Source organism: Notolabrus celidotus, chromosome 19, assembly GCF_009762535.1.
Source record: "Notolabrus celidotus isolate fNotCel1 chromosome 19, fNotCel1.pri, whole genome shotgun sequence".
Lineage (NCBI taxonomy): Eukaryota > Metazoa > Chordata > Actinopteri > Labriformes > Labridae > Notolabrus > Notolabrus celidotus.
Genome location: NC_048290.1, coordinates 24,875,434 through 24,899,322, shown reverse-complemented (window position 1 = coordinate 24,899,322; position 23,889 = coordinate 24,875,434). Strand labels below are relative to the sequence as shown.

The window sequence follows — 23,889 nt, the reverse complement described above, 5'->3', positions numbered from 1 at the left end:
GTGCCTCCTCCCGACTACGTAGGCAGTTAAACATGTGACATCATCACCCAGCGCCTTTGTTGTTAGACGGTAGCAAGGCGACTCTTCATCCCTTCAGCTAGCTAAATCTGTCCGTTTTTCGTGAGGAAAATCTACATTTACATTGAAATGATTCGTTTTATGTTTTGACGGATCTGAATAATCCCAAAGTGGGATCCATGTTTCACTAGGTCGAAGAAGCCATTCGCCATTAAAGAAGAAGTGTGACAGATCGAGGAGGTAAAGTGATAACATCAATGCTAGCTAACTGCTACAAATGTAGTTATCCTGTACAACGAGCTACTTGATCGTTTGGAGGATATTTCGAGATAATGTTTGTCTCAACTGGACTTCTCATCACTCTACATGACAGAGACTAGTTCCACATTAACGTAGTCGATCTTAACAAGTAAGAAATGTCAGCACGAGATAAATGATCCCACCAGTAAAGTGTGACTAGCTAGGCTAACATTAGCTATCATCATATAAACGTGTAACAGGGAAGTTCGAGTATTTTTATTTATTTTTTATTTATAATCTTAATTAACCAGGAAATGCTCTTGGAGATTAAAAATCTATTTTCCAATAGAGGCAGCAGCACAGTTGCAGAGTTACAAATAGACACAAACAGCAGACTCATACAACAGCTACACAACAAATACCTCTAGAAAAACAGCATGAGTTACATGTAAACAAAACATCTGCAGACAGATGCATCAGCCTCCAAGTCATCTATCCTACCACAAAGTTTCAGAGCCTTTTGTAAGGCATTCCAGGTCGAGGGAGCAGCAAACCTGAAGGCCCTTTTTCCAAGTTCAGTCCTGACCCTCAGAACACAGTAATAAGAGATCCTGAGATAGAAGATTAGGAGATCCTGAGCTCTTTGTGCAATGTAGGTGAGGAGGTAAGAGGGAAGTAGACCTAATATGCATTTATAGATTAAAAGATGCCAATGTTTTTGCCTGCGTGATGACAGGGAAGACCATCCTACTCTCAAGACAGCACGCAGTGATGAGTTCCAGTTTTAAACAACCCAGGTTTAATTTCAACCTTTTAGCATTTTATTTGGGGCTCTTCAAGAACCAAATGTTCACATGACACTTCCTGACTTTGTTCAGCATATTTACTGGGAAACTAAATTTAGAAACTGTAAAACAATAAACTTACTTACACAAAACTGACAGGGCGCTGACGCCAAGTAGTCTGCTTCTTGTCAAGTTTATATATAGAAGATGTCCAACCTTCCTCACTGTATAAGTCTGCACTGTACTGTTAATCTAATGAGGACACCACAACAAGACTTCTACATATTCTACCTTTTAACCTATGTATTCCTTGGGAATGATCGACTTGTCAGGAATGCATTCACTTTACTATATCTCCATTTAGGGTTTCCAACTTTCTCACTACTAAATAAGGGACAGGTGCACGGTGCCATGGTGGTGTGAGCATGATGTGTGAATTCAGCGTATATTCTGATTCTGATTCAACTTGAAATGCAGAAAGTGTGTATATTCCCTTTAATCCTTACTGTATCATTATGTAACCTCATAAGAATACACCTCAAAGAAACCACACTTTGGCTCTTTACATCAAAAAACAGGCAAAAGAAAAATGAAATGCTAAAGAGGAGTATGACTCACCAAATGTACTATCTATTGATATTTTTTGCTGCTCTTGACTGACTCAAGCAGTCTTTAGCACAGACAGAGAGAAGTCCTTACATGACAAGTCACAGTTTAGAGATATTTCAAGTTCATTTTTGATCAGCTCTGTGCTGCATCTGTTTCTTGAGTCTGACCATTTAATGGCCATCAGAGAAAATCCTCTGTGATTGGGGGACAGGCGGTGTGATTGGCACATGATCTGCCACTGCTGTTTTATCTGATCTAGGATCTGTAGATTGCAGTCTGCTCTATTTACAAGAGTTAATAGTCAATATACAGGACTATTGAGGTCCTGTATGAAACAAACCAATTCAGCCCAATATACAAGATGTCCCGGCTAATATGGGACAGTTGGCAACCCTATCTCCATAGTTGATCTTTTCTTTTGGCATTGTTTTGAATTTGGCTGCAAGGCACTTTTGTGGTTTCCTACAAGACCTTAAAAGCACCATGATAAGGAAAAAAACAAACAAACATTATAAGAAAGAAGTTTGAAAAAAGTAAAACAAGCAATTGAGAGAATCAAGAGAAAAAACATATACAACAGAAGCTAAAATAAAAAGACAATAAAAGGATGTATGGGTATATAGTGTGAGTCATATACAACAACACAACCCACTACACCTCAATGATAAACATGAAATAGAAGAATAATCTCACATTTTACTCGTTGATCTAACTTGAGATTGTCAACTACAAAAAAATAAATAAATAAACTGTGTAAAAGTAGAAACAATGGTAAGTAGAAATTGGCTTGTGATATTATGTAGGCCTAACTGTTTGAGATATTCAGGACATTTGCTGATAAGTATCTATATTTATGCAGCACCATTTAAAAGTTTTAGCACAGTGACTGACTTTCTCTATGTGGTGAACATACAAGAGGACAAGTGTCTTTGTAAAGCAATATCATAGTCTTCAACTTAAAAATGTGCTTTCAGAGTTATATGCCAGCATTGGGTTTCCTTGAAGGCTACCAAGTGTCAAAATGCTGGCTCTTCTCTGTGTTCTCTTTGTAATCATCTGTCTTCTACTCCCGTCCCTCACAGAGTACACATGTCGTCTGCTGCGGGGTCAGTGGAAAATGCCTCCATCATTTCAGAGAGTGTGGCCCATGATGGAAACCGACTATGGATAGGCAACATTGATCCCAAAATCACAGAGTGAGTAGGACGACTGTATTTTTACACAGTTTTGAATAGTGATTGTGTTCACAGGTTCTGCTTTGTAACAGAGCTGACATCACACAAAATATGAAAGAACACGTATTCCTCAGCAAAACTTAAACATGTACACTTTTAAACAGCTGGCCATCTGCATGGGAAACCATATTAATCGTTGATATATGCAGCAACAGAAGCTAGCTCGCTTCAAGGTTGCTGCATCTGTGCCGTGTTGTAAACATGAAGCATTGCTTTTTCACTTGCCTGGCTCTGCCTCATAGAGAGGCAGTGCATTGTGCATGCATATATGATTGATGAACTGTGTGCATTGCGTGTGTGTGTGTACGTCGCAGGCTGAGACTGAGCAGACAGGGCTGGGTGTGTGAAAGAGAGGCAGCGAGGCGTGGAGACCTGCTGTGCTAAGGAGCAGCCATCATTCCTCACTCACCTGCCCTGTTTACTCTCTCTGTGTCAACCAGGATCTGATTGTGTGTGTGCTTAAGAGAGAGAGAGTGTGTGTGTGTGTGTGGGTCTGTGTGTGTGTGTGTGTGTGCATAGCATAGCATATGTTTAGTTTGCAGCTGGTAGTGGTGCAGGCTTCAACACATAGAGGTGTCTGTGTATACTATGAGTTAGCCTCACTTTACACATCATTATAGTTGCATGCAAACATCCCCCTTTGTTGCATCTGTGCAGAGCTCCAGAACCTTTAATGCAGAAAGCAGCACCCCTGCACATATTGTGATGGAGAGAAGGTAATGTTTTTGGGGTGTGAGGGGTGTGTTTTTGTGCCTGTGGGGGCTGCTGGAGAATGTATGGGCCACAGCTCTGGTGGGCGTCTAGACAGGCGTTTCCTTCCCTTCTCCCTGTTCTGCTCTACCTCTCCTTAAATAGCCCACGCCTCACAGTGTGAGGAGGGGAAAACAGGAGAAATGCCCATGGCCCCTGGTGCTGATTGGGAAGATGAATTAGCTCCTGTGTAGCATACGTAGTTCTCCTTCTGTCCCTCTGGTTAGCCAAACCAAGACCCTGTAATGCAAGGTGCTGAATATGGGTAATCGCGATCAAATCACTGAACACTTATTTCAAAATGTAACGTAAAAAGTAGGGATGTAAGGATATATCGCAAATAGGTAAAAAATCGATACAAATAAGGGTGGATTAAAATCACTTCAACATAATTTGTATTGTGATATTATTTTTAAACAGTAGAAGGCCCTCTCTGCATTATAGGTGTTTTAAGTTTAAAGAAGGTTTCAATGTGAATCAGCTGACTGCACACAGCGGAGACCCTCAGCTGAGTGACAGGTCTCCACGAGCGCTTATTTTCGGCGCCGCCGGATTGATTCTGACCCAGTTGCGCTCCCGGCTGACACCTGACCACGTTTAAATGCTTCTTTTTCACAGTAAGAACGAGAAAACTGGACACTGTGAGTCTGAAATCTGATCCTGTTCAGTTGTCCTGTTGCAGTAAATCCACATGTTGTAATCTGAGTCTTAGAGCATGCATCCACAGAGATTATTTATAAGCCTGCTCCTCACATTGATATTCAGCGTGTTAATATTTTTAACACCTCAATATGATCGGCAGCTGTTTAATACCGTCAGTTAGATACACTGTGTTGTGAAGGAACATTTGATTTAGGGGGAAAAACGCATTTGGCATTATTTTTGACATGGAAAACATTCATTATTTTAATGATTAAAGGATAATTGATTGTTTACATTTCCAAAGATCGATCAAGGAGAATTCTCAAAATTTACGTCCCGATTTAAAAAGATTTACCTTATTTGTTTTAATATTTAATACTTTCATTTGGGAATCGTTCACTTTCCATTTCTCTATAATTGTTCAGAAATTTTCCAACAAGGTATTTTTGTGTGGTCATTTTTTGCTTTTTTGCAAGGTGCTGAAAAAAGTGTGAAGTGTTTTTTTTTTAGTTACAACACACCTTAAAAAAAAAAGATGACTTTGTTTACAAAGAAATCTAAGATAAAAAATATAGATTGAAACTCTCCATATCTCAGATTTGAAATAAAACAATAGTTATTTAAAGTTAAAGTTCAATCCAGTTTTCTTGAAAATTGTTAGAGAATCGTGGGTGAATCGTATCGTGAACCAAAAATTGGGAATCGAATCGTGGGTTGAGTGTATCGTCACATCCCTAGTGAAAAGTCAAGAGAACTGATTTAAAGTCAATCACTAAGTTGTTAAATCAACTTTATAATATAATTGTTGTTTCTTATAGAATAAAGTGGTTTCATAGAAAATATTTCCTTTCATTTTTGAGCATGGCTGCACAATAAATCACAGTTTCATCATCATCACAGTGTACGCAGTTTTTATGAACACATGAGTACACAAGCAACGAATGCTTCCACTCAACACCATTTTGATTCATTCAATAGGATTAAGCTATTAAACTGCTTTTATGATTCTTTTTGTGCTCAGGATGAACATTATGCAAACTCAGGTCAGATTAGCATATGAGCATAAAAGCTGTGAGTTTTTAAGATACTATTAGTTTCACCCTTTATATCCTTACTGTAATACTGAACAATGTAATTGCACATGGAATGCTTTCCCATATCTCTCAGATCTCTTTTGAGCTGAAAGCGTTCCATTTAGTTAAACACACTTTTACTACACTGTAATTAAAAAGTTTAGAGCAGTAATACTGCCTCATGAGCTGATGAGAGAACTTTGAAAGTATCCAGTTCTTCTCTCCTGGTCAGAGAGAAATATTAGATCACTTTAATTGTTAGAAGTTAATAGGCTGCGATTTCCTTTCCTTTAACGGTCCTCTGGGAGAAACATGATTTTCAGCATGTTTGTGCATGTAGTTAACGCTTTGAATGATCTCAAGTTTCACATAAGTACAACTGATTCTTGTGAAAATCATTATAGCTTGCAAACGTGGGGGGACATTGATTCCAAGTGTACGATTTAGAAGAATGAGCTGAGCTTTTCTCTTCCATCTCTGTTTTACAAACTCATACTTTCCCTCCTCTTTCTGTCCTTTCTCTCTCAGCAAAGATGAAGGAAATAGCATTTAAATAGTGACACTCTTGACATTTTGAATCATCTTCCTAGAATGAGTATTCAACATTATATGTTGTCAGATTTTCTCATCTTTCTTGTTCCCTGTGCAGAAAACAGGGGCCTACAGGTGTAACAAGAGCTTTCACCACGTATTTATGTTTTTGTGCTTTTGGCTTTTCAGAGAGGGAATTTCTCATTAGCGGTAATCCATCAACCTCTTTCTCTTTGTTGCCTCTCTGGCTTTTGCACTTTGTAAGTTGCGTACCTGGAAATTGTCAAGATTCAAACACGAACTTAAAACCCCCAGCTCTCTGAAGGCTGTTTTTTTTATGGAATTATTAAAACAAAACCACCTCCCTCCTTCTTGCTTAAGTTTTTCCCTCTGACCTGCACTTTTCTGGAACAAACTTATTGTCTTATCTTATTCTGGACCCAACTCACATCCCCCCTTTTCCTTCCTTCCCCTCCTACTCTTCCTCGGTCTTGTATCTCTCCTACCTGGCATCTCATCTCTGCATCTTCTTTTGGCTTCCCCACCTTTCACCCTGCCGCTTACATCCCCTCTCTGAACTTTACTCCCCCTCTACCCACCTTTTCCTCCCTCCTCCTCCTCTCCTCCTCTTCCTCCGGTGTTTTTTACAGCTCCCAGGAGGAACAATCCATTGTGGTTCAGCTCACCAGCATCCAAAAATGTTCTTAGAGTGTCAGCCATCTAATATCTCACATTTATACTCGCACACATATACAAAAATGCAGTGTGCAATTATTTTATGTAAGAAAAGCTGATCTGAGAATGCAATAAATGCAAGAAGTAGTATGATTGTTGCTCCCACAAATAGCTTTTTAGTGGTAAGTGAGCCAGGTTTTTAGGAGCCACTGTCACACGGGTATTTTTCAGGGTGTTGTCTGGGAAAAGCAGAAAGTCTCTTTGGCCTAAAGCCCTCCAGGGAGTCGTACAATGGTGGAAGACATTAGTACAACCTGTATCTGAGACACACACACTTCACCCTCCTTATCCTCCGCTGAGTCCCGTTTACACACACAAATGCACGCCTGCGCACAAAAAGTCATCTATGATGGGACACACACACACACACACACACACATACACACACACACACACACACACACACACACACACACACACACACTCACACACCCACCCACCCAAAGCACTCCAAGATTAAAAATAACAAGCATCTAAACAATAAAAGTCTGAAGTATTGATTCCTGTAGAACAGTTGTAAAAAACCACCTGGGGTCACTGTGAGGCCTGAACAGTCACACAAGGTAAAAGCACTGAAACAAAAACACAGGAAAGGTGTTTGTTGATCTCTATTGTCTGTGCCTTTTTGGTTTTGTTTTTTTTTGTTTAATATGTTTCTTTCATTATGAACATGTTGTCATGTTACACAAGGAGAAGCACAGATTTGGATTTAATTAATTGGATTTAATTTTGGATTTATTCTTAATGAAGAGCCCTATACTGTCCTATCGTATCCTCATTGAAGTTCCTTTGTCCTATTGATAAGTTACACAGCCTACCAAATGGCCCTAAGTGTCCCCTGCAAACTTAAACAGCATAGACTGATACCACCATACCTTGGCCCCTAATGGCACCCAAACATCAACCATGGAGCTCAATGGGCAGCAAGAGCCAACACACCAACAGGGTTATGAAGTGGGCACCTCCCTTCAGGGATGTTTCGTCACATTAGGTGGTTTCACAGTTAGCTCCTACGTCACGGAACCACCTCCCTCCATGCCAGATAGAAGAAGAAAAGAGTCTGTACAGAGATTGTGCTAAAAGAACAGGGAAGGCAGAGCCAGGACGGAAAGTCTGTTAGGGCTGGAGCTGAACCCCTGCCAGGTAAGGCTGTATGCTCTACCTCCTCCTCCTCCATTTTCATGAGGGGAGAAAAGAAAAGGGAGAAAATAGAGAGGAGCATTTAGAGAGATTGTAGAACAAGGTCAGGGAAGGCAGAGTCAGGGTAAGAGGTCTGTTCAGGCTAGAGCTCTCCCCTGCTGAGTTTGGCTGTATGCTCTACCTCCCCCTGCACCCTACTTTCTTCAGGGAAGAGACGAGAGGAGATAGCGAAAATAGAGAGAAGAGTCTGTGGAGGGGTGTTAGAAGGAGGACAGGAAAGGTTGAGTCAGGGTGTGAAGCCTGTTTGAGCTAGAGCTGACCCTCATCGGGTTAGGCTGTATGCTCTACCTCCCCTTCTACCACATATATACAAAATGCACCTTACACATCAACAACAAAAAAAGAATCACAAAATCCAAACAAAGAGATAAGACAGAAAATAATAAATTAAATTAGAATTAAAACACCACATTAAACCCACAAATCAATTCTATATGTTGACTGTATAATAAACATACACATATGTCTCACACAACTTATATCCATTCCTCTTAATCAAGAAAGCCCTAATTTCATTATTCAACAACTCATTATTGTCAAATCAAAGCAATCATTTGGTTTATGATGATTCGTTTTATTTATTTTATGACATTTCTATCTCTAGCTATTAAAATCTTAAAAATATATAAAATAAAAAAGAACACCAGAAAGATTCTGACAGTTTTTTAAATGAACCAAGTGCATGTGATGTTTTCCCTATATGGTTTAAATGGAGTTGAACTTGAACTATCAAAGTTTAAAATAAGTCTCAAGAAAATAAAATCAAGCTTTGCATCATTACACTAACTTGTGATATCTGCGCTCTGTCCATTATGAGTGGTCACAATGTCTGCACAGGGATTGGCCCATGGCTAGCTTACTTTCCAGATACCAAAATCCACCAACCATGGATCTGTTATTTATTTTTTCACTCATTTCCATCGTTCTTGCTTCTATCGTTAAGTGTGTCAGATAGCTGAATATCTAATCCAGATATTTGAAAATAGTTAGGGTTATCAATATTTGTATTGGCCTCTGATACTACCTAAAATGCAGTGTTGGGATCAGTATGAGCCATGAATGTATCTTTTTTTAGGTAAATCATCCATGTGTCTATAACAAATAACGACACTCCAATAAGTTAGCAAAATTTCAGCTATTATTGCTTTTCTACCATTAACATGAATTGGTACTGGAAGAGTCCTCAATATTGGCTAACACCTACATCAGGACAGAAAATGTGGAATCGGACCCTCTCTGATTATGGGAGTTATGATGAGGCTTTTTCCACTGTTTTCTAAATGAATCTGCAGGGCAAACCATTGTGAAAATTGTTGCAGCCAATCAAATGGAAGGCCCTAGACCAGGGGTGTCAAACGTGGAGAAAACAGATTCGAAAACAGAGAAGACATTAACTGCAATTTTTCAATAAAAGTTACTACTATTTCAAATTTGTCCTCTGGGGGTCGCATAAAATCCTAGTGCTGACCGACCGCCCTGAACGTTGCTCCGGGACTTTTTTTTCTCAAAGTGAGAAAATAGATGACTTGCTGTTTGCATAATCCAGTTGAGATTCATGCAGACCTTTTAGAGTACTGTAAGATGATCCACTAACTACTAACACTAGCACTACACCTTGCATACAACACTGTCCAGCAACCAAACTGTTCATGCTGGAACTGAGGGGTCCAAAATAGTCAACTTTACCTTCTTCATTATTATAATCTCTGTTCTTTTGCTGTTAACATTACACACTCTGTGTCAGGTGAATGGGTAACCTGTGTGTTTGGTGTGTTCGCAGCAAGTTTCAGGGCTTAAAGAGTAAAATATTCTGCCCACTATGAGACTCATCCTGGCAAAAAAATACAACAGCTGTTTTTGTAGAAAGATAGTTCATTAAATGTTAACATTTTCAGATCAACTTTGGCTGTATGTGGCCCCTGAACTGAAATGAGTTTGACGCCCCTGCTCTAGACAAACCCATATTCTGTACAAATTGAAACGAGTATACTGCACTTACAGCTGTGACAGCTGGAAACACACCTGCTGCTGAGCATGCATTGCAAACATGCATCCAGCCCCTGAGTATACAGGAACATAGAATTCAATCCAGTCTACAGGTGACCCTTAACTTGTTGCTCTCTTCCACACTGTCACAGGAATATTTTTTTTCCCAGAGCTGCCAGTGGTCAGCTACACACACACACCCACAAATACTCTCCGTGCTGCATAGCTCTATAATGAGCACATATCTATGTTGGTACGGAGTCCAACAGTCCCAGGCAGCTCTGCACAGTGAGTGGATGTTGTTTGTGCTGAGCGCGGTGCTCAGGGGGGATTTGAGGCTTCCTCTTTTTTATTCCCTCATTGTCCTGCTACTGTATCCTCAGCATTGTCTCAGTGAGAGATTTACTGTCTCTGTGCTGCTACGGCAGCTGGCCCGCTGCTAAAAAGGTGTCAGGGAGAGAAAGCTGTGGTTCTCATTAGCACACTTGACAGATTCACAGACTGTAAATCGGGAAAACTGAGTAATGCATTCTGCTCATGAAATGTAAGAAAAGAGCTGATCTGAAGGTAAACTGAATACATCTGAACTAATATTCCTTTAGGTTTAAAAAGCATCATCTTCTTTATTTAACACTCATGTCGCCCTACCTTTTTTGATACTTTATGCACTGCCTCCTCATTCTCTCCAAGAGAAACATGAATTTAACCATCACACAGTTTTAAACATTGATGCAATGTAAATGAAACTATTTAAATTGAGTAAGTTAAAGAATTACATATAAAATAAAAAGATAAGCAAATAAAAACAAGGAATCATCATTTTGAATTGGCCTGTACATGAATGCATTTTTATAAGGTAATTATTTTAAGGGTGAATCTTGCTGCTTTTTCAAATGTGAGAGATCAGTTTTGCAGTTTTGCAAGCAAGCTCCAAATCCAAGCTATACAATCTTATTACAAAATGGGGAGGGTTTTGCCATTTTAAGCTCTTATCACCTGTTTCATGGCCATCACAAACATGTTTAAGAGATGCATGTCACATGATTTTATTATCACCCCAAATATTTCTATATTTCAGGTTCTTAGAAGTCAGAAATTGGGTCATTTAAAGTTGTTTCATTTTTGGATGGATAAAAAAGTGTGCAAATGTGCTTCTTGTTGTCCTCTCAAGCAATTAGTCCATGCTTGGGGTCAACATATTCCATTCCACAAAGCACAATAAAACACCTCATGCTCACTTTCTGAGCAAATTCAGGTGTTGAGACTGTCATGTCTTTAAGTTTTCACTGTTTGGTTGTATTTCCCATCTTACCTTGTACCTTGTTGTGCTCCCGTTGACACAATCCCTCTCTTTGTAGGTATCACTTGGTGAAGCTGCTGGAGAAGTTTGGCAACGTGAAGCAGTTTGATTTCTTATTTCATAAATCTGGGCCTTTGGAAGGACAACCACGAGGCTACTGCTTTGTAAACTTCAACACCAGAGAAGTAAGTGAAAAATAAAGTTTATATTTTGTATTTGATATGACAGTAAAAGCAACAAAAATGATGTATGAATTTCATAAGCTAAACAAACTCAGATGCTTATAATACCTTTATTAAGACTTCTACAAAATAAAAAGATGTTTAAAAAATATCCTAATCTCAGTTTTTTCTTTTTGTCCATAACCAGCTGGTTATTTGCAAAATAATACATAGTTGATCAATTCAGATGTTGCATTGTAAAGAAAACAGGCCAATCTACATATTATTATCATCAGTAGCTGAAATGCCGATATGTTGGAGTTTTTAAACAAATGAACTTGGGTGTAATTACTCCACTGACTCAAATGGCCCATGGAATCTTTATCAGTCATCTTCAGACAGTAGAGAGAACCTGCCTGTGTGTCTGAAATGAGCAGTATTTCTAAAAAGGTCTCTTTAAAGGAGCCGCTCAGCCTCACAGGTTCGGTTTGTTTGTTTTGGACTGAGCCTGAGGGGATCGTGATAAGCATCTCGTTTCACAGCTAGTGTCCATCAGTGGGATATGAAGCCCTCCCAGAAGGATTATACAGAGGAAGTGTGTGTTTATCTTCCACATTTACACACACTAACACGCACTAACACACACTCACACACACTCACACTCACACACACACACACACGCACACACACACACACACACACACACACACACACACACACACACACGCACACACGCACACACACACGCACACGCACGCACACACACGCACACGAGTGAAGAAAAAGTACTTCATTAATATCATTTAGCATCAAAGCCACTTATTCATTTGATTAGACATGAACACATTTTCTTCTCTGCCCCTCTCAAACACAGAGACACACACTTTAACACATGTGTCATGGTTGATCTGGAGGCAGAGAGGCATGTCATCATCTATTATTGTTTTTGCCTTCTTTCTGTCATGAAGACTAATTATTTAATGACTGGGCGGCAATCATGAAGGCTGATTTTTAATCACAATTGTAAAAAATAATTTTCTCTCTCTCTCTCTCTCTCTCTCTCTCTCTCTCTCTCTCTCTCTCTCTCTCTCTCTCTCTCTCTCTCTCTCTCTCTCTCTCTCTCTCTCTCTCTTACTGTCTGCAGGAGGCAGAAAGAGCCATCCAGTGTTTAAATGGAAAACTAGCTTTGTCCAAAAAGCTGGTTGTGCGTTGGGCGCACGCACAGGTGAGGGTAAGTGTCAATCTCACTTTCATTTCATAAAACTAAAAACTCTTCCACACCCTGATGGCTCCTGCAGGAGACGGTTTACAGAGAGCAGTGAAATCCCATTGAAACCTACGCTTGTCTCTTAACAATAGACAGCCTGCTGGCATCGGGTGAGAGGATGTCCTGTATAGAGATGAATCACACACACACACACATACACACACACACATACGTAGTAGAGCGAGGTCAAGGTCAACGCTGCCGCCTCTGAGACAACACGTTGTGGGATAAATCTGCTCACAGATTCCATCAAACTTGGCTCAATGCTCCATCCGACCAAATATAGCTTTTCTTATTGATACTGTTGTAAACCTGAGAGTTAGCGGTTTGTATCCTTAATGTTCAGTCTTTGCGAGCTATGACTCAGATGCAAACATATTTGAACTACTTCACTCACGTCAGTCAACATGTTCTGCAGCCCTTCCCTAAATCTCCTCGGTGATCTCAGTTCATTTTTTTTTTCTTCATGGTGTTTCTTAAACTCAGCACTCCACTATGATGGTTTTATATTTGTGTTTTGCTGCATCGCTTAGCTACACTACTATGTATGTATTTAAAGGAGACACTGAGGTTCTGAAATGTACCACACAATAAAAGCAAATCAATAGACCTACCCTCCAAAACCATGTCTACCTGCATCACTCTTAAGCTGCCCTCCATTTTTGTCTCTATATCTTTTCCATGTGTTATACTTCTGTCCAATAAGGTTGAAGTCAGTAAGGTAAAAAAAAAAACAGTCATATATGATTGCACTATTCCATGCTCAATACAATCTAATATACAAGGTTATCTTAGCCAGTAACATGTTTAAGATGGATACCAATTAATTCATGAGAAAGAAAGTACATTAGGTTATGCTATCGATTTTCAGAGTATGACTATATGTCAGAAGCAAAATTAAACTACAATATTCTAAACGTCCTAACAGAATTTCTATTAAACACCAGTCAGTAACTGTTTCAGACGTGATATGCTGACATTTATAATTGGAAAAACATTTTAAAAAGACAGTGGTGGCATCAGCCCTGTTAGTCTCTAGCTTGTACCAAATATTTTAGAGATTTTAAAGAAAATCTGACCAATTCAAGTGTCCACAATAGAGAAAAACACCCCCTTTGTTTGGCACTGTTTCACAGCTTCAACACATTCATGTTTTTCCACCTGCAGAGCTCTGTAGCCTGTTGTACCAGCTGTGTGTAAGTTCAAACTTAGCTATATTAGCTATATTACTTCAGCAATGTGTTATCCCCAACAGATTACATCCTTTGTAAAAATATGATGAGCAAGATTTGCACTCTAGAATATTAACGTATGTTGTAGTTGATAATTCTACCGCTCGATGTCACTGTTATACACACACCGTAGATTAAGGATTTAGGCTATATTTATCACCTTATGTCACTTTATGAAGATTTACAAACTTCTGTTGTTGTTCCGTGACAGTAACATAAGTTTGTTTCAGCTGTCGGTCAGTTCTGAGACGATTAGGCACGAAAGAAAATGTAACAACACCTGCATTGGTGTTTTCCTCTGATTGGCTGTTGGAAGTGTTAACGTCATATCTACGACAATGTTTTGGTTAGTTTGGACGTTACGGTCTACTAGTTAAGATAACCCTTACGTCTCTGGTGCAACCAAACTATGACACAACTTAATCTACAAACTAACTAGTTTCAACATTTGGTTTAGTGATGACTTTACACCCTAACTTAGGACACAACTTACGCACAGCTGGTGCAACAGGCTGCTGGTCTTTAAAATGATACCATTGATTGATAATTCCTTTCATTTTCATTGAAGGGAATTGATTCAGAATTGATATAAAGGAAGAACAAATATGTGTTCTGTGAAAGTAAGGAGTTGTCTAAAACATTATAGTACATAGTATAGTAGTACATACAGCTTAAAGCTACTCAAGGACAGGTTGAAGTATTTTTTCTCTCTTATGTCCAACCTCTTATTATTTATTTTTCACATTCAGGTTCTTTTTTTGTATCTCGTCAGACTGGAATCACTATCATACATGGTAGTGGATGAACAGCTCTATGTTGTTTTTTTGTTTGTTTGGTGTCTCTTGTTGTTTGAGTAAGTGGCAGGACCACACTGGTTCTCAGCCTGCTGTTGTGTTAATGCAATAAAGCAACCTTTCAGTCAGTGTCCATGCAAACAGAGATGAATAGTTTCATCTAAAGTCATGCATCAACAAGCAAGAAATGAATGCATCAGTAAAATTGATCCACTCATGGTCCAACAGCCTGTGATTGTTCTGCTTTATGATGTACACTCCCCTGTATTTTGTGTTCCTACTGTCTACTTTCTACAGTCAATGTAACAATTCAACATCATTAGTTATTATCCCCACAAAGAATCACCATATTTCTCCTCCTTCAAAAGAGAAATGTATGTCATGGCTGCAACTGACAACTACTGTTTTATAGTGTCAAAAAGAACAGTGCACTGCTAGCAGAGTGTAATAACCATCAAGCTAGCAACATGTCAACAATGGGTGTTTTCCAATCAAACCTTTTGAAGCTGTATAATTAAAATTCAAAGTAAGATGATTTAACTGAAAAACATCAATGACAAAATAGAATTCTCTAACACTACAAAGGGGCTTTCTGGTAAAGCAATAAACGTAAGTAAAGTATGATTTTTAGTTATAGCTAGGTATGTTTTGTTTGAGGTATGATTCTTTTAGTTTCACTAAGCCAGGCCATACAACAATGATGAAAATCATGTGAAATCAGTACAGGGTTAATAATAGTGATCCTTAAGCCTACCCCTGGGCATTTTTGTTATCTCTGTGCATTTAAAATCATTTAAATCTTACTGTTTGGGTCTTTATGGATTTTATGGGTTATATTTCTTCCCTATAACGTCAACCTTCCATCAAGCAATCTTGTTGTTTGGTCAGGGACAGGCTCACATACTATTAGAGACAATTCCAGCCCGTACTCCTAATATCTCCATTTTTTATAGTGTATGTTTTCTGGAAGTGCGATTTAATGCCATTGGGGCCAGCTCAGTTCCAGTTGAGTGTAGTATTTTTTAAGCACGTCTGTCTTCGCTGGTTTCAGTCCATACGTGACATGCTGGGATAACTGAGTCAGAGACAGTTGGCGTACAAGTTTCTGTCTGACTTCCAGGCTGACATCTTGACTTTATTACTTTGCTTTGAAGCAGAGGAAGTCAAGTTGATGAAGATTTATTGAAATGTTTCCCCTTAACTCTTCACTAACATCCAAACGTTTCCAAATAACAGCTAAGCAATGGTGTCTTAATTCACAGCTTTAATATACGATGTCAAAAAAAGAACACTCATATACATCATTAATTCTGTATGACATGTTACACAATCATTTTAATCCACATTTAACTTTTGATGCTTTTAATGCTTAAATCAAAGAGATTGAACCAAACTTCCTGAAACATTTAAACATTAACTGTGTGACGTTTCAGAACAGTCTGATTGGCTCCATGTACATCTTTCTGCATTCCAGTGACATGCCTTTAGAAATAGGTGGAAGGGAAGGGTCCTGGCTGGTGGAACGGTCATTGTTTTAGACCTATTCTTGGCTATACATGTTATTTATTTCTTGGCACACTATGCGAGACCATGTGTGTTCTTTTGCACATGTATGTAACTTCTAACCAACTTGATCCAGTGCCACTTAAACCACCTGAACTCTTAACATCACATTCTGACAAACAGCCGCTGCAGCTGCAACTAAACACTGGAGTGCTTTGTGCCATTCATGAACCCCTATGTGACCTTTGTTTTTGTTTTTGTCCTTTTTTTCTCCTTAGGTTTGAAGAGTTCAATGTGGGCTGGTGGAGATGTTTGGAAGGTGGTTTTTGAAAGGAATGAGTGCAGCGTTGGTTATTGCTCCTCAGCCACTCCCTCAGGGTGTCTTAGGGTGCGATTGTGAGCTGGACTCACAGTCCTGCTTGGTTCCTGCTGATCAGACACATACAGAATCAATACCTGAGTTTGATATTGTTGGATGTTTATGGGAGGAAAACAGAGTTGGCTGTCCAAAATCATCTTTAGGTGTTTTTAAGAAGGTTTGATGGTTACTAGAATCTGACTGACATGATTATTTTTCTTATTCTCTGTCTTCTCCTCCTTGGCACTCCTTCGCCCTGTGTACGCCTCGACTTTCATGTTTCTACCTGCTACTTTACCCCCTTGTCTCTCTCTCCATCTGTCTGTCCACCTGTCCATCTGTGTTTCCATCACTGTTTTTGTGTGTCCTTTTGTTTTTGCATTGTGTATCTTCCTCAGAGGTTTGAAGGTTTCCGTAATGAGAAGACGATGCCTCCGAGCCTTGAACCGTCATGTAGCGGGGTGGCAGAGGAAGGAGCCGTAACTGCAAACCACCTCAGGTTAGTAACAAACACAGACACACAAAGCACCATCAGTACCTTCTCTGGTGTTAATCAAGTTTTATTTTACTGATTTACATACTTCACAGAGTATTTCCACCAAAAGCAGGCAATTTAGAGCAAACTGGGAACTTTTGGAAAAAGTCATGTTATCCTGCCCACCCATAGATCCCTCATTTTGAATGTCATTACAGCAGATTCAACACTGCAGAAGATGACTGTATTATTCAACTCAGCTACTGGTGATTGATTCAAACAGGCTCCTACACCCTCTTCCCCATGACCAAAAAATGTGATGTTTTGAAACCAAGAAATACTTGTGCTTAGAGTTTATAATGTAAGTAAGCTCTCTCGTCACTTTTCAAAGGTGGTGCACCCTATGCATTTGAGGAATGGGTGTTCAAAGGAGTGGGATTTTATCATGTAGGTTACGATTACCCCTTAACGCCTCCTCAAGATGTCCAACTTTTCAACTACCCTCTAATGTTGCTTATCTAAACAGCTACTAACACTTCTATCTTAAAGCTAGGGTTGGTAGTCACAGAAAACTGGCATGAATTTGAATGTAGCATTTCCTCAGGACAGCGTCTAACCCCTCCCCACCTCCCATTGGAGTTCTTCCAAAATGACGCCCCCGCGCACATGTACTCGCGCCGCTGATTCACAACCATATGATGATGGCTGATTCAAAACCGGTCCTCAGCACATCGTTTGTGTTTTGTACTACGTCAACTCTTGTCTCACTCAGCGGTAAGAAAACACCAAAACATTCTCATAGTGAAAGTTAAAAACACAAACAAACATGGCTGCTGTTAGTACTCACAACTGTCATGCTAGCATTATCCAGTTGTACCAGTGACATGGTATCAGGAGAAAAGTTATAATACATATAATATATCTACATTTTCTGTAGGACTTACTGAATGTCATTCATTTTTTTGCATGTCAGAGCACCCGGGGTGAGAACTTTTTAAACTCTGATCTGGACTACAGTCCTGAGCAAAGTACCTCATCGGGTCAAAGGGGACAGGCGTGAGGTCGAGCGAGAGGGGCAGTAAATAGAGGCACGGGATGGGGAGTGCACGCTGGGGCAATGTACGCGCAGGAGGTGGGCAGAACGACAGGACAGGATTTGATTGGTTTCATAAATTGGACCCTAAAGGCCGGGATTGGTTGGTGTTTTCCCAGGTTTATTCCGGCTGTAGATAGCAGCTTTTTTCACTCTTTTTTAGGAACACATTATGTATTGATTACCATCGGGACATAAAGATCATTTTAACCAGTATAACAAAAAGCGTATCTAAATCTGACTACCAACCCCAGCTTTAAGATATGATCAGAAGGAACCTTGTACAAACATTTCTTTCTTCAACCGTACCCACTCTTTAATGAACTTAATATTTGGTTAGATAATGATAATGATAATGACCTTGCAATCCTATAAAACATTTTACAGGAACACAGGAATAATTGTTCCATTCGCATGACTGGAATTATTTTTGAGGTTTTATGCTTGTTCAGCTGGCGGACAATAAATTGGACAATACATCAGAAAAAGCAGTCCAACAGTTGAAACACACAATGGTTAACCAAGGAGAATGATAAAATGTAGGCTGAGGTAGAGTCCAGTAGCATTTCAGAGAGAGAATTCACAGATTAAACGCATGTTGCCTGATGCGTAAGGGATAATGTGTAGTGAGAATGCAAAAAAGAATCCTGACTGGGTGAGCAGGACAGGATCCCATATTACAATGTCCTTTATTTTATTTTATTATCAACATAGAATGCTAACTTAATTTGATATTTTTGCCACTGAGTTTGCCACTGTCACATCTCACCAAGCAGAGGTGAGGTGTGACAGATTCCTTTCCTCATTGATTTGATATTCCCTGCATGATCAGGTTGACCCTGGAGTTGCCTTTGCTATTGAGAGTTAATTACCCTTGTTGCAGGTTTTTAACCAATCAGAATCAACTATTTAACACAGCCACGGATTAGTAAGAAAGCTGGGGGTAAAGTAAAATATTGATCTGGAACGATAGTCGGTTGCTATGTAGATTGTGGTTACATTTTACACCAGTGTGACAATGCAAAGGTACTTAGCAGGCTGCTTCCTTATGCATGTGAGGCTGACCTTGGCAAGAGTATTGTATACAATGTTACAGAAAAATATGACCTGATGACACAGTTTCAAAACTACCCAAGCATTGCTGCCTGAAACAAAAATTCTGGAAAAGTTTTTCATGCCATGAGCGGCTGTAGCTTCTCTTCCATAAGTTATCTTCAGGGTTGTATTTGACTATTGGTATCACTTTTTTTTCAGCTACCCTGGTTATTCCACTATGTCAGAGGTCCATGGGTTGTGTTGGGTTTGGAAGAGATGTGAGGAGAGATGGGATGGGAGGGAACTAGAAAAGAAAACATGATATGAGGTTAAGAATGTTGGCTGAAATAAAAACACTGACTTAATTTCCTTTGTAATGAATATCAAGGCTTGCTTTGATATCAATCAATCAATCAATCAATCAATCAATCAATCAATCAATCAATCAATCAATCAATCAATCAATCAATCAACCAATCAACCTTTATTTATATAGCGCCAAATCACAACAAACATTATCTCAAGACGCTTTTACAAACAGAGCAGGTCTAGACCGTACTCTATGTTAAATTATTAACAGAGACCCAACACAAGACAGGATAAGACTCAGTCTTATCTCATCTTAATCCACCATGATCATTGCACCTCGCAGTATCTAGCTAGTTACAGTGCTAAGGAAAAACTTCCTTTTAACAGGCAGAAACCTCCAGCAGGACCAGACACGTTACACAGCCATCTGCCCAGCCCAAGATAGGGTTGGAAGGAAGGATAGATGATAAAAACTGTTAAAAAAAAAAAAAAGAGGCGAATACATATTTTTCAAACCGATGCATAGGTCGGGCTGTTGTCTGAATTAGTCCTGCGACAAGTGTACAGGTATATCTGATGTGCCCTGTATTGGTCACACATAAACAAACATATTGGATTATCCTCAGCTGGTTTGTGTTTTTGCCATGCCGAACCAGAGTTTGGGTGTTACAAACCCAAACATTAAGAAAAGAGGAGGTTTACTCATTTTCCTTTGCTTTGTTGATACAGATCTGAAAAATGATGTCACAATGTTGATCGGCTCTACTCTGAACTTGTTTTAGGATAATCTGTGGTCTTGTTGCTCTCAACACAAAGTTAGCCTGAGTACAAATGGAAGAAAACTTTGGTTCAATGTATGTCTGTATTAGATTCTGTGAAAGCGTGTTTTAAACTTCCATTATCCTGGCCCACATTAACATACAAACACTGTACATGTACCAGTCAAAGAGCTGTTCTGCCTGTAAATAGCCCACAGTTTTGACTCTTATATGAACAGTCCACGGCCTAAAGCAACTTATCAGCTCTCAGGATGCCTCTCAGGAAAATCTCCACACTTTGGTTCTTGTGTAAACTTCAGATTCACTCTCTCCACGCAGCACAAGAGAGGAAATATAAACACTTTCCCCCCTCTTTTTCCCCTTTAGGCTTCCTCACTTCTTACTCCCTTTCTCCTTCCCTCAGTCACCTGCACTTTTACTACTTCTCTTGCATGCTTCTTCAAATCCTGTTTTACCATTCAAATGCAATTTCCCTCTATTTTTCATGCAGCACAACAGGTAATCTCTCCTTTCCCCCCTGCATCTGCACCCTCCTGTTACTTTAAGTGCTACTACCTCCTCTTCTTTTCCCCTCAGCCAGCACCAAAATCTGTCCATCACACTCTCAGCACCAACTCCAGTATTTTATCCTCAACCTCGCTGCTAACATCTCATCTTTTCTTCTCCTTTAGTACGAGTGCAAAGATCCGGGCCATCGAGGCCAAGCTGCAGATGATGGACGAGAATCCAGACGATGACTACTCAGGCCCATCGGCGTACGTTTACAATAAACCACCAGAGAGGAAGCGCTGGGAGCCATACTCAAAATCCCACCACAGTAACCAGAGCAGGCCCTTCCGCAAGTTTAGGAGATGACCCATCATTCTGGAGAACCCCCTACCCTCCTCTTTCCCTCCCTACCTACACACCTCTACCCCTAGCTACACACAAACAGACTCTACACTAGATACTTTAAAGACGATACACATCCTGTCTGGGATTTCAAAGTTTTGAAGTTGTTCGTAATACTTTGACAAACGGGACTCTTTGGAGGTACTTGCAGCAATCACGGACAAGAATTTAAAGTGTTTTTTTTAGCCATTTTGGGTTACAGCTATTATTTCGTTTTGACAAATGCTGAACCTGACAGCTGTACAGGTTGGATCCCCCTTAAATCTATCTGCTTCCTCACTTTTGCAGGGATTTATTGCAGGTGAAACGTAGATCCATAAGTCACATGATGCACAGCTGCAAAGAAAGAGAAATTGTATTATTGAGGAGTCTAAATACTGATTCTCTTTTGTTTTTTTATGTGTTTTTACGTTCAGAACACATTATTTAAACGTGAAAGAGAATTTTTCTGTCTTTATACGGGACTTTGGGAAAGAACACAGATGTAACTCTTTATCATGGAGATGAAACAATAAGCCACAAGCCACTCAGCGACACTTACTGTAAGTTGCAGTTTTTTCTGTGTCATGTTGTTTGCTCTAAATAGTTTGACGTTTTTTTCCCTTGGATCCAATGTTTTATACGACTCCAGTCTTTTTACTGACGTTTTGTGGTGTGTAGAGCTTTGGTATTTCTTTTGTCACAATCCCTTTATTTTGATTAAAGTCAATTAAATATGTCTGCAGCGTGTTGTTGTATAGAATTGACTTCCTTTAAAGATTCAGCTTTACAACTTTTTTTGTAAACACAAAACTTTAAATGTCTTCATTAGCATTTCAGTTCACAAGTTTTGCTGACACCACTTTAATGTTTTGAAAGGAAAATAGTAAATCCTCTGCATTATATTAATGGGAGAAGTTGGAGATACTCACGGAAAGCAATTCAGCCATCATCCACCACACAGTTCAGAAGACTATTACTGGCATAGTCCTTCAATCAATAATGCTGAAACATCCTAATCTTACAGTGTTCTCTGTAGAATGATAGTTCTGGTTATTATCCTATCTAGTATATTTTGAGGCAATGCTGTCTTTTGCCTTAAGCCGTGCTTTTTATGTTTTATTTTTGTGCAGTCCAACAAGATTGGCTGTGAATCATTCAAAAAAATTACACATAGCATAAAACTTCAATCGTAACAATTATTTTGAAATGTGAAGTTCGCAAATGATTCTATGTTACCATGGAGGACAATACTTTTGATGAGATCTGTGTTTTTTCTTTCAGGTTTGATATGCAACATGCACATAAACAACCACTTTCAGAACAGAAAAGACAAAAGAAAAAACTGTAAAGTCACAGTGTGGTTCTGTTTTCCAAAAGAAGGAGTTTTCTACCAAAGTTCTTTTCCAAAGCCAATTTTTGAGAGTTGAGCAACAATATTTAATCTGCATTTTACAGATAGCAGCAGGGATTGAGATGGAGAGAGAAATTATATAGGAAGGGATAAAAAGTGTGCACAGAAGAAATCAAATTCTACCTCTTGACATCAAAAAGCCCTTTCCAAATGTCTTTTTGTGTTGTTATAATGACTTACTTCCCTGCAGAGTATAACAGCCATAAGAAGAAACGACTGGTTTTATTTTTATTAATGTGTGTATTTGTTTTCAATAAAACACATGTATTCGTTAAAATATACTTTTAAATAATTGAATATTTTCATCTCATGTTGATTTTGGAAGGATAAATACATTTCTTTTTTTTTCTAGGTGTCGCAGGATTGGGTGGATCATTTCCTGCACTAAAAGTTTATTGTGGGATCCGTCTGTGATTGACACGTCGATCTAAATCGGTGCACGCGCTCACACATTTATTTCCTGTAATTATCAGGCTTCCGCTTAGTTAAATCACTCCGCGTGAGCTTTCTGCTTCATCTCTATCAACCCGTCTTCTATTTGCATAAACAACAAAAACCCTCACTTTTACACGGTGGTTTCGTTTCTTTAAATCATACTTTTTAGCCTAAAAAATGTCTCAACATAAAAGCATAACAATAAAATATAACTGCGACTTGGCAAAAAAATATATATATATATTTTATGTGAAATTTTTTCGTTGTTTTCCTGCCTTCGAATAACTCAACATCATCACATTCATAGTATGTGTGTGAATTTATATCACACAGGAAGAATTTTGATTTTTGAAAATTGTTATAAGAACCAACCTTAAATCCCATGGTGAATAGACATTAAAATACGTGGGATCTGAGTTTAAAATTACATTATTTATATCTTATATTTTAAAAGGTACATAAATAGTCTTTTTACTTTTCCAATTATTTTGAGTCACTGTTGTTTGTTTCTTATGTACATAAATGAGCCTTAACATACAGAAGCCTCTAACCAGCCAATATATGGAGACGCCGTGTATGAAAAGATCTATTTATGTGCCCAGGCAAGATTGTTAATTATTACGTTTCAGCCTATATAGGTCTTCTTGTATATTTCTAGTTGCAAATAAATGGTAATTATATGAATAACTATAATTCACTTTTGGTATTCTCTCTTCTGCCAGCTGCTACAAATGCCTGAGATATCAAACACACTCCGGCAGAGTTTGACTAAGTTTCTGTCATAACTGTTCCAAAGTGTGTCCACCCTTCTCACGCATATGAAGCTCTGTGTTCACCCTCCCCCTTCTTTAACTGTGAGGCAGGCCAGAGAGCCGTGCAAACTTTCACTACAGCTCTGCACAGTCACTCCGGTCCTCTGCTCTGCTCGACTTTGCATTCTCTCCTGCACCAACGGAGCCTTGGAGTAAAAACTGCCAACCCCTGAATCTGATTCACTTCCTGTAGTCAGACTTTTTCCCTAAAGTGGAGAGAGGGGGGCACAGAGGAAAGGAAGAAATCT

General features: G+C 39.1%; 1 protein-coding gene across 4 annotated transcripts; it reads left to right on the top strand.

The window, feature by feature from the left end:
• Positions 1-27: 27 nt before the first annotated feature.
• rbm18 (RNA binding motif protein 18) lies at positions 28-21,719 on the top strand. 4 transcript variants are annotated; one of them, XM_034709385.1, is made up of 7 exons: positions 37-109; positions 210-258; positions 2,735-2,848; positions 11,163-11,289; positions 12,410-12,496; positions 16,818-16,918; positions 20,782-21,719. In XM_034709385.1, the coding sequence occupies exons 3-7, from the start codon at positions 2,742-2,744 to the stop codon at positions 20,963-20,965; spliced, it is 606 nt and encodes a 201-aa protein (XP_034565276.1). In that variant the 5' UTR covers positions 37-109; positions 210-258; positions 2,735-2,741; the 3' UTR covers positions 20,966-21,719. The 4 variants fall into 4 exon arrangements, with proteins under 4 accessions (XP_034565274.1, XP_034565277.1, XP_034565276.1 ...); XM_034709384.1 differs by having other exon boundaries at positions 38-120; XM_034709383.1 differs by having other exon boundaries at positions 28-258.
• The last annotated feature ends 2,170 nt before the right edge of the window (positions 21,720-23,889 follow it).